At 34.6% G+C, this 10,710-nt stretch overlaps 1 protein-coding gene across 1 annotated transcript; it reads left to right on the forward strand.

Annotated features, from left to right (window-relative positions):
* Nucleotides 1–578: 578 nt before the first annotated feature.
* Nucleotides 579–5,129, forward strand: LOC111296018 (cell division cycle protein 48 homolog). Its single transcript, XM_022890009.2, has 9 exons — nucleotides 579–731; nucleotides 816–981; nucleotides 1,486–1,714; nucleotides 2,318–3,084; nucleotides 3,190–3,411; nucleotides 3,516–3,587; nucleotides 3,690–3,971; nucleotides 4,138–4,497; nucleotides 4,615–5,129. The coding sequence occupies exons 1-9, from the start codon at nucleotides 703–705 to the stop codon at nucleotides 4,903–4,905; spliced, it is 2,418 nt and encodes an 805-aa protein (XP_022745744.1). The 5' UTR covers nucleotides 579–702; the 3' UTR covers nucleotides 4,906–5,129.
* Nucleotides 5,130–10,710: the final 5,581 nt, after the last annotated feature.

The following is a 10,710-nucleotide window of genomic DNA, read 5'->3' on the forward strand; positions in this document are numbered from 1 at the left end:
ATAAAAATACCACAAATAAAAAAAAAAACACCATAAAATGAGTGAAAATAAATAAAACTTATTTTAATAAGTGTTTTTAAAGCATTATTAGCTTTCAAATTTTGATGTTTTTATATTCTACGTTAAAGGCTATGATATAATAATAAAATAAATTACTAAATTAATAATTATTAGGTTTACTAATAAAATAATAAAATTTTAATTTTAATTATCAAAATTTAATCTCTGCAAATTTCAAATAAAAATGGGCTGCTAGGATTGGGGAAATGGGGAAATGGACCACATCCAATTTTCCCATAGCTTATCTTAGATAGGAGGATTGGTAACCAATGGTGAGACTATCAATGACTTTCTCAAGAACCCAATATTTGTTGGGATTAGAGAAGCATAAATTTTCACATTTGGAGCATGGAACATTCTAGAGAATCAGACTTTTTTTTTTTGGTATAAATCCCAAAATAATGGATCCCTAATATCTTATTATATATTTTATTAATTTTAATGAATTTTTAATCTTGGTTTTACGGGTTTTGATATTTTCACTAATATAATTTGCAATTTCTTTCCTCACAAGAAACGGAGCTTCCCTTCCTTTTATCAACCCCTCTGTTCTTCATATCCCACGCATTCAACAATCCGAGTTAACCAAACCAAGCCCCGGAAGTTCTGCTTTTTTCTTCGAGTTTTTCATCAGCCAAAGCCATGTCTAATCAAGCTGAATCCTCTGACTCGTAATTACCCAGATCTCTCTTTTACCTTTTCTTCAATGGATTTGTTTTAGATTTCGCTATGCTGATTCTCGTTTTGTCTTTCAGGAAGGGGACCAAGAGGGATTTTAGTACGGCGATCTTGGAACGAAAGAAGGCACCGAATCGGCTTGTTGTCGATGAGGCAACCAACGATGATAACTCTGTTGTTTCTCTTCATCCTGATACGATGGAAAAGCTCCAGCTGTTTCGCGGTGACACGATCCTGATCAAGGTGTCTACTTTAGATTTGGCTTTTATTTATTGCCATTCTTATTGGGTTCTTTTAGTTTTTTTTTTTTTTTAATTTTTGCTTAATGGGTATTTGTTTATGCTAGCTGTTTGTTGTGTTTTAGGGTTTAATTTTCTCTAGCTTGTTTGATATTTGAGGGTTTTATTTGATGGATCCCATGGGTTTTCTATGCTGTTCTGAATGGATCTTCGGTTTGGATCTATCTTGTGGTAGGTTGGATGTTTTACATGATTTTTTTGTTGAGGGCCAATGTTGTTTCTATAGCATCTGTTAATTTTTTTAGGTAAGGAGGCTAACTTGCTAAGCTTGTCTGTGAAGATTGTTTCTTTATGCAATATTAGTTTGGAGGACATTGTGGGATTGAAGCTTGCTTGTTATGTGGCATGAATAGTTACTGGAATTGCAGTTCTTATAAATTTGAAATTTCAATGTCTTTAAGCTTATATCTTGCTATAATGTCCTTTGTATTGTTCTTTTGGTCCACAGGGAAAGAAGAGGAAAGATACTATCTGCATTGCTCTTGCAGACGACACATGTGATGAACCAAAGATCAGGATGAATAAGGTTGTCAGGTCAAACTTGAGGGTTAGGCTTGGTGATGTTGTCTCTGTGCATCAGTGTCCTGATGTTAAGTATGGAAAACGTGTGCACATCTTGCCTGTGGATGACACAATTGAGGGGGTTACTGGAAATCTCTTTGATGCTTACCTTAAACGTGAGTTTTTTCTTAATCTTTTATTCCCAACTTATATATGGAATGGTCTTTAATAATTTATTTATGGCAGTTTTGGTTTCCTAGGCAGGTTAAGAGGTAAAATAGTTTCTTTGTTTGTTAATCAATCATAGGATAAGACAATAATATATTATTGTTAATCAATCATAAGCTCATTCATTGATTGATTAATATAAATAAGACTATAATTGATTGATTGAATACCATATTTTTAACCTTATGGAGTAGACTTCCCGTATTTTTAAAGGCATATATTCACAGGCTTATGCTTTCAAGGAGTTTGTTTTTCTTTCTTTGTATATACATGTCTGATGTTAAAAATACTTTATAGGCTGCTTTTTCTGTGTTTTAGTGTCTTTTGCTGTCTTTATATCGATTTACCTGTACATCTGGGGTGGATTCATGCCTGCATCCTAGGTGGCTCAATTATATGCATGGACATGTGTGCATTATAACCAAACTCTCCTCTATCATTTATCATATGATGATAATAAATACCTATTAACATTATGAGGATTGGATTTAATGTTGAATTATTGACAATATTGTCCATAAATACTGACTATGATAATTTTGCATTTACAGCTTACTTTCTGGAAGCATACCGCCCAGTAAGGAAGGGTGATCTCTTCCTTGTGAGAGGTGGAATGAGAAGTGTAGAATTCAAGGTTATTGAGACTGACCCTTCTGAGTACTGTGTGGTCGCACCAGACACTGAGATATTCTGTGAGGGAGAGCCCGTAAGGAGGGAGGATGAGAATAGATTAGATGAGGTAGGTTATGATGATGTTGGTGGAGTGAGAAAACAGATGGCTCAAATTCGAGAATTAGTGGAGCTTCCTTTGAGGCACCCACAGCTCTTCAAGTCAATTGGTGTGAAGCCACCTAAAGGAATTTTGCTTTATGGACCTCCTGGATCTGGTAAGACTTTGATTGCCCGTGCTGTTGCAAATGAAACTGGTGCTTTCTTTTTCTGCATCAATGGTCCGGAGATCATGTCAAAATTGGCTGGAGAGAGTGAAAGCAATCTCAGAAAAGCATTTGAGGAAGCCGAGAAGAATGCACCATCTATCATATTCATTGATGAACTTGATTCGATTGCTCCGAAGCGAGAGAAGACCCATGGTGAAGTTGAGAGGAGGATTGTCTCTCAGCTGTTGACATTGATGGATGGGCTCAAATCCCGTGCACATGTTATTGTTATCGGGGCCACAAATCGTCCCAATAGCATTGATCCGGCTCTCAGAAGGTTTGGAAGATTTGATAGGGAGATTGACATTGGTGTCCCAGATGAAGTTGGCCGTCTTGAGGTGCTTCGTATCCACACAAAGAACATGAAGCTGGCTGAAGATGTAATGTCTAACAACTAAAACTTATTTTCTTTCCTCAAAAATCTTTTTCTCTTTCTCCGGTCTAAAAAAGTACTGAATCTAATTTACTTTCCCGACTTATCACAGGTTGATTTAGAGAAAATTGCCAAGGACACCCATGGTTATGTTGGTGCTGATCTTGCAGCTCTCTGTACCGAGGCAGCATTACAGTGCATCAGGGAAAAGATGGATGTGATTGACTTGGAAGATGATTCGATAGATGCAGAGATACTCAACTCTATGGCTGTCACTAATGAGCACTTCCAGACTGCTCTTGGAACAAGCAATCCATCAGCTCTGCGTGAAACTGTGAGTATAATGAAGATACTGCTACTGATGAACAGATTCATTGCTGATTATGATTTTTTGGGGTCGGTTCTGTTTCCAATAAATTTTTTCTTGCTCTTGGTCAGGTTGTTGAAGTGCCCAATGTCAGTTGGGAAGATATTGGAGGCCTAGAGAATGTTAAAAGAGAGCTTCAAGAGGTAATACTGTTTACTAGTTTTGATTACTTCCCAAATTTCTTTCCTTTTTTATCTTTTTAAATTAAAAAAAAAAGGGGATTAATTTGTTACTTTGGCATGCAGACTGTTCAGTATCCAGTGGAGCATCCTGAGAAATTTGAGAAGTTTGGGATGTCTCCCTCAAAGGGAGTACTATTCTATGGCCCTCCAGGATGTGGTAAAACTCTTCTGGCCAAAGCTATTGCCAACGAATGTCAGGCAAACTTCATTAGTGTCAAGGGTCCAGAATTACTTACAATGTGGTTTGGTGAGAGTGAGGCCAATGTTCGTGAAATTTTTGACAAGGCTCGCCAGTCTGCTCCTTGTGTCCTGTTCTTTGATGAACTTGATTCAATTGCTACCCAGGTATGTTCAAGGCTAATTAATTATCTTTATGGATTAACTTTTAGCAGCAGAGCATATTGGTTTCTTACTTTCTGTGCGTGGATTATTCTACCAATGAAATTATGCTTGTGTTGGTGTTCTTTGGCTTGCACTTTGTGTAATGATGATTCATGTTTATATATTGCAGAGAGGAAGCAGTGTAGGTGATGCAGGGGGTGCTGCTGATAGGGTTTTGAACCAACTTCTTACTGAGATGGATGGCATGTCTGCCAAGAAAACCGTTTTCATCATTGGAGCCACCAACCGACCTGACATTATAGATCCTGCACTTTTGCGGCCTGGTCGACTGGATCAGTTGATCTATATTCCCCTTCCTGATGAGGAATCTCGCCATCAGATCTTTAAGGCTTGCTTGAGGAAATCCCCAGTTGCAAAAGAGGTTGACCTCAGGGCTCTTGCCAAATATACTCAAGGCTTTAGTGGGGCTGATATTACAGAAATTTGTCAGCGTGCATGTAAATATGCTATCAGAGAAAACATTGAAAAGGTATGATTATGTCTGTTTTCTCCCACATTAATTTATTTTCTGTGCAGGAGATGAAGGAATAAATTATGTTTTTAACAATGATTGAAATGGTGACATGAGATATCTTTATGTTTTCAGGATATTGAAAGAGAAAGGAGAAGAAGGGAGAACCCTGAAGCTATGGAGGAAGATGTCGAGGATGAAGTGGCAGAAATCAAGCCTGCGCATTTTGAGGAATCAATGAAGTTTGCTCGTAGGAGTGTGAGTGATGCTGACATACGCAAATACCAGGCATTTGCTCAAACCTTGCAGCAGTCAAGGGGATTTGGCAGTGAATTTAGGTTTGCTGAAACTGGCTCCAGGGCTGCAGCATCTGATCCTTTTGCGGCTTCTGCTGCAGGAGCTGATGAAGATGACCTTTACAGTTAAATTTCCTTCATCTTTGTTTGCTTAGTTTATGGTGGCAATTTATCCTTTTAATGTATGTTGTATTATATTGACTGTATGTTGTAAAAGCTCCTTGGCAACAACTGTTGAGCCAAAGGGAGCCTTGCCTGGCTACCCCTTGGAGTTCAAAAAGCATGTGTTTGTCATTCTGGAACTGAAAGTTTTTACAAGATTCAACTTCAATGTAAGCTTTAGGTTTACTTTTATGGTTGTGGCATCTTTCAGTTTGAGTTTAAATTATATTAAGATATCTTAAAACATAAATAGAAAGAAAAAAGTGCAATCAAGATTGTGATCATCAGGGATTGAATTTGAGCATTAAAATTACGAGTTCATCATTATTGATTTATTGATAATATTCGTAAGTATCATTTAGAAAAATTTATAGTAGCTGACAACATGTAACCATCTCAATATCGATGAGATATAAAATGAAAACCAAATCAAATATATATTATTTTGTATTTTATATTTTCTTTCCCTTTTCTCTCTTTTTTTTTTTTTTTCTTATTTCTCTCGTTATCTAATATATATCTTACTGACTTGAATATCAAAACATACCTTCAAATATTAGCTCTGATATGTACTAATTTTTTTTCTCTATCATAAATCTGACATACTTTCCAATTTAATCTCCATCAAGCTTGTCAATCATCGAGAATTACATCATGATATATAATTTTTCTTATACTGTTTAGGGTTGGTAGTAATGGAAAAACCTTGTCTCGGTATATGGATGCAAAACTTGGGCCTTGTTCCTCAAATCTAGTTAGCCACCAACTAGACTCAACAAAAACCAGCCCAAGCCAAGTTAGGGATGGCCCGGTGCAGGGGAAAAGGGGTCATGTTCCTCGAAACAAAGGCATTGAAATATATTTTGATAAGATAAGATAGACGTGGGTGGCAATTGTTGATTAGACTAAGCCACTTGATGGGAGACAACCCCACATGAGAAAATGGAGATTAACTTGTAATAATTAATGTGGCATCATTGTCCTTGCACTCTAGGCTTCTTTGGTGTTTGGTCTTTGCAATTTTTGATTATAACTCCATGTCGGTTGTCAAGTCCTACAATAGTGTGACCCCAAATCTCCCCCCCCTTCTTGGAAAAATAACATCAAAATCGCTTGGATGCTTTGGCAATGGGTACTTTGCTTGTTTGGTTGCCTTGAATAATATTATTTCAAAATTTTGGATTTCAAATTTTTTTAAGTTCGGTTCAAATTAAAAAATAAATTTTAAATCTATCCATTAAATTTAATTTAATAATAAAAAATTAAAAAATGATTAAATTAAATTTAATATGTTTATATTCAATTCATATATATATATAAATATAAATATAAATTATATATAAAAATTAAAAATAAAAATCATATAAAAGTAAATATTAAATTTAATAAATTATATATTTTTTATTTTTTATTTTTATACATATGTAAATTAATTTATATATAATTGACATATATATAAAAATAAAAAATTTATATATATGTGAATTTAAGCCAATTTCAGATTTTAAATTTTTTATTCAAAATTCAACTCAAAATGTAAACGAATTTAAAATATGTGTAAACTTATTCAACAAATTTTAATTTTTTATCTAAATTTTTTTAAAATTTAGATAGACTTTCGAGTTTAGACAAGTGATCTAATTTTTGAATAGATTTCGATATCACTTTTTAAAAATAATTGTATAAATCAATTAAATTAAATTCTAAATTTAATGAAAATGTTGAAACAACTCAATCTTCAATTTTCAATCCAAAAACCCAAACACAGCCTCGATTTTTCTATGTTGAGGGGACATGAGTTGTTGTCAATACTCATCAAATGCATTTGAGATAATTAGCATAATAGTAACAAAAACGTATATCAAATCATATCATGTACCAAATACTAGCAATAATGGTGATGAGAGCACATCATATCATATCATACATGAAGATACCATTCCTATCTAGGGGCATACCTTTATAATTATACCCCACCACTTTACTCCTTTTTTCCGCAAATTATACTAAACCTATAGTAAACCCATGCATCCTCCAAATCCATTGTATTGCCATGTCCTTTGAACTCAAATTGGATGTGCTAAATATATTATCAAGTTGTGTATATGACTTCATATATCCATAAAAGATGCTGCTTTCTTACTATAAATTGAAAACAAGATGATATTTTATGTAAAAAACTTGTAATCATATTGAAAATGGTGTGATCAAGCTGTTGTGATGGATTATGGAGGACGGATCAGAGATAAAAAAATCAATAGGGCGAAGAGAAACCCTCCTAGATAGCCCAATTCCCACAAGAATGTAAATTATGGGACACCTGACAAGTGGTTGGAGAAGATAACCTAAAAAGAGATAAAACGAAAAGGGAAGAAAAAGATTGGAGGACCACTCTCTTTTCTTTTTGCCACGATAACCACCACGCAGCACTGTTTGATTTCTTCCTCCGATTCCCTTTTTCTTTATTTCTTTGGTGTTTACCCACACGTGCATCTCCATGTGGAAAGTCTTGAAAGGCTACTGCACAGAAACAACTTGTATGCCGCTGCTTTCTGCTATTGATTCGATTGAATTCGGCTAGCAGCAGCAGCAGCAGTACTACTGCTGCAGTAGCAGTAGTAGTAAATTCCAATCCCATGCCATGGTAAACACAAAAACAAAAACAACAAAACCCCTTCCCCTGTATTTCAATATTGTCAGATATGCACGTGTTGACTCTGCTCATTTATGGGTGTCCCCTCCTTTCTTTGAATTTCCATAGTCCTAGTCGTAGACACGTAGTAGTAGAAGTAGCAGTAGCATTTTTCTTTCCATATTTTGGTGCCCTATCACATCTTTCAACTTCGGGTCTTTTTGGTGAAGTTAGCTACCAACAATGGTGAAAATATATGTCTCGAGGTAGCCCATGGAACTTCTTGATATTTCACTTTCAAATTCAGAATTTCATTTTGATTTTTTCTTGACAATGTGGGCATTCAATCAACTTGTAACAATGTGTTAATGTGTGAAATTGTTTTTTTTTTTTTTCATAAATGGTCAAAACATGAGTGCATTTGAATTTTTTTATAGGAAATTATAAAACGTTGATGAAAGCGTTGATATGGTAGTGTTGAGTTGATGAAATTAGATCATGAATATTGAATTTGATGGGGGGAGGTGTGCAAAGCAAATGCAATGACCAAGAAGGACTAAAAACGGCAGGGAAAGTGGGACCAAAGAGTGAGGGCCGCACGAGGGGCACTGAGAGTAGGGGTAGCTGTAGGGATTGTACCCTCCCTCAGCCTCACTTCTCTTTCTTTACTCTAAGGATTCTTGCTGTCGGCTGACACAGCCATTGACCCACCCACATCATCTCTTGGCCCTTTCACATCGCTCTCTCATCTCACCAAAATATCCTATTTTCCCTTTAGCTTTTGGCTTTGTCGGCGTGATCCTCTTCCCCTTTACATTTCCTGTGCTTTTATACTCCCTTCTTATTACATACATTCACATATTTTCTCCGTAGCAAATTGGTTTCACAGTGACTAGATATATCAAACAAAATAAAAAATGAAAACATGGAGAAGAATCAAATATATAGCACCAACTTGTTCTACCTACTTCAAGGATAATGTTTATTTACTCAGCAGCCATGCATCTTACTTTTCTAATATATTTCTTCATTTTCCACCCCAAAAGTGTAATGGAACAAGAGTAAAACGAGATAATATAATGAAAAAAAACAAAAACTATGCTTACTAAAACTATCATGTATTGAATTCATGTCTATATCAAATAAACTTGATTGCCAACCTGGTCTCTAATCGTACTTCTATATCAGGTAGTATCTTTTCTACTGTTGCTTGGAAGTGGAAGTATAGTAGCTTTCCAGGCTTTTTTTTTTTTTTTTCTTCTTTGTAGAAAGCATGATCCTATAGCTAGGTTCATCTAGTTCAAGATCGGAGTCTATCTAGAGTACACTTTTTTTAACCACAATTATACGAGGATGAAGTTCTGACAGCAACTGTCATTTGACATGTGATCATATCCAGCTGCTATATATAAAACATAATGTCAATCTACATGTTTTAGTTAGAAAAGTTAGAAGATTATTAACTTTAAAAAGTGGGAAATTAAAGATAAACTGTGTTTGAAAGTGGAAAAACAAAATCAACTTGATAAGATTGTTTGAAGACAAGAGAAAAGCATGATTTGTCTGTAATATAGGGGAGTGCTCTTGCCCTGGAAGCATTCTAAAACAAATTTTTTTTGTGTCATATCAGCTAAGTGTTTCCCCTTACATGTGATTTTCATTGTACATAATGGGATCATATGTTGGCTATAATTTCAAATTTCACGTGCATGTGTTGGATTATTAAAGCTTTTTGTGTGAAATCATTATGCTGCTGCTGCAGCTTCCACATCAAACTACTAGTGCCCTTTCCAAAAACTATAGTAAAAAGTTTTGAATGATTAAATGGATAAATAAAAAAAAAAAAACCACCTGTAAACCAATATGCTGGCTGGTCAAGAATTAGTCAATTTATGTATTTAAGTCAAATTAAAAACTCAATTGGAAGGCTCTTATAATATCCAAAAGTACATTCTATAATTAAATTCATCTAAATCTTTTTAAATAGGCAAGATGATATGAAAGTTTCGGATTCCAATTCTAAAAAATGATTTGTTTGCTATATATACGAAGATAATATATAAAATTGCATATATTTGCCATTGAGAAATTCAACAAAAATTCTTTTTTTTTTTACAAACTTTCAGTATGGTAGAAGTCTCAGAGTGGGTCCCCAGCATGTACACTTGGTTAAGGAAACCCTATAATTAGTTGAAGAGTATATATGCTTTAAAAAATTTCCATTTTCATTGGAGGTTTTATTTTGGAATTGAAGGCTATAATTTGCAACTTGCCTGCAGAAGAGTTGTGGTTTTGTCACAGGAAAACTTAAATTATTCTTTTGTGATGATCATGTATATGGTATTGGTATATATTTGATGTATGGTCAGCCATTCCATTTAATCTGAGCCATTGGATTTGTGTTGCATATAAAGGAACATTAAACGAAAACATGGGGGGGTTGGGGGACAAAAGAAAAAATATAAACAAGTTGAAACTGGAGGATGGTCCAGGAAAATAAATGTGAAATTAGTGCTTGCTCTTGTCTGATGTTCCCTAAGCATAAGGACCTGGTGATTAGGATTGTCTGAATTGACCAAATCATATTAGAATCTAGAGGTATGGGGATGAATATTGATTAATGCTCTAATTATTTAACCCAATATCATTCAACAAATTTGAAATTCAAATCTTAACACTTACAATCTTTTTTTCTTTATCTATTTTCTCTTGTTTAATAATTAAATCACAGAATTTTCTCCCAAAATGAAATTCTATAACAAGATTGTCTTAGTTTATTAGCATTCCATTTATTGACAAGGAAATGAGAGGAAACTAGTTCTTTACTGTAGCCAAACGATAAGTACTAGATGTTATTAACAAAGAAAAAGGGTAGGATTACTTTAGTTTAATGATTCATGTGGTTGACAGTGCAAAAAGGAAGGTTGAAATCTGGGAAAGTAGAAGCAACTGTCCTCTTTGTTTTTTCCCTCTAACCAAAGAAGATTTCATGTGAAGAAATGGAGGAAAAAGGAAGAATCTGCAATTTCTATTTACAGCATACAGCTATCACCTCTTGAATACAGAGCCAATAAAAAAATCCAGGTCTAATTCACAAAAATTTCCTTTTTCAATGGAAATTGTTGTAGTTTGTACCTGATG

Source organism: Durio zibethinus, chromosome 12 (genome assembly GCF_047325235.1).
Source record: "Durio zibethinus cultivar Kanyao isolate XHJ-2024 chromosome 12, ASM4732523v1, whole genome shotgun sequence".
Classification (NCBI taxonomy): domain Eukaryota; kingdom Viridiplantae; phylum Streptophyta; class Magnoliopsida; order Malvales; family Malvaceae; genus Durio; species Durio zibethinus.

What these genes read in the sequence shown, in the direction of transcription:
- LOC111296018 (XM_022890009.2), top strand. Translation starts at nt 703, where the DNA reads ATGTCTAATCAAGCTGAATCCTCTGACTC. An exon ending in CAAGCTGAATCCTCTGACTC is followed by an intron (nt 732 to 815) that starts GTAATTACCCAG and finishes TTTGTCTTTCAG; the next exon opens with GAAGGGGACCAAGAGGGATT. An exon ending in TTAAAAGAGAGCTTCAAGAG is followed by an intron (nt 3,588 to 3,689) that starts GTAATACTGTTT and finishes TTTGGCATGCAG; the next exon opens with ACTGTTCAGTATCCAGTGGA.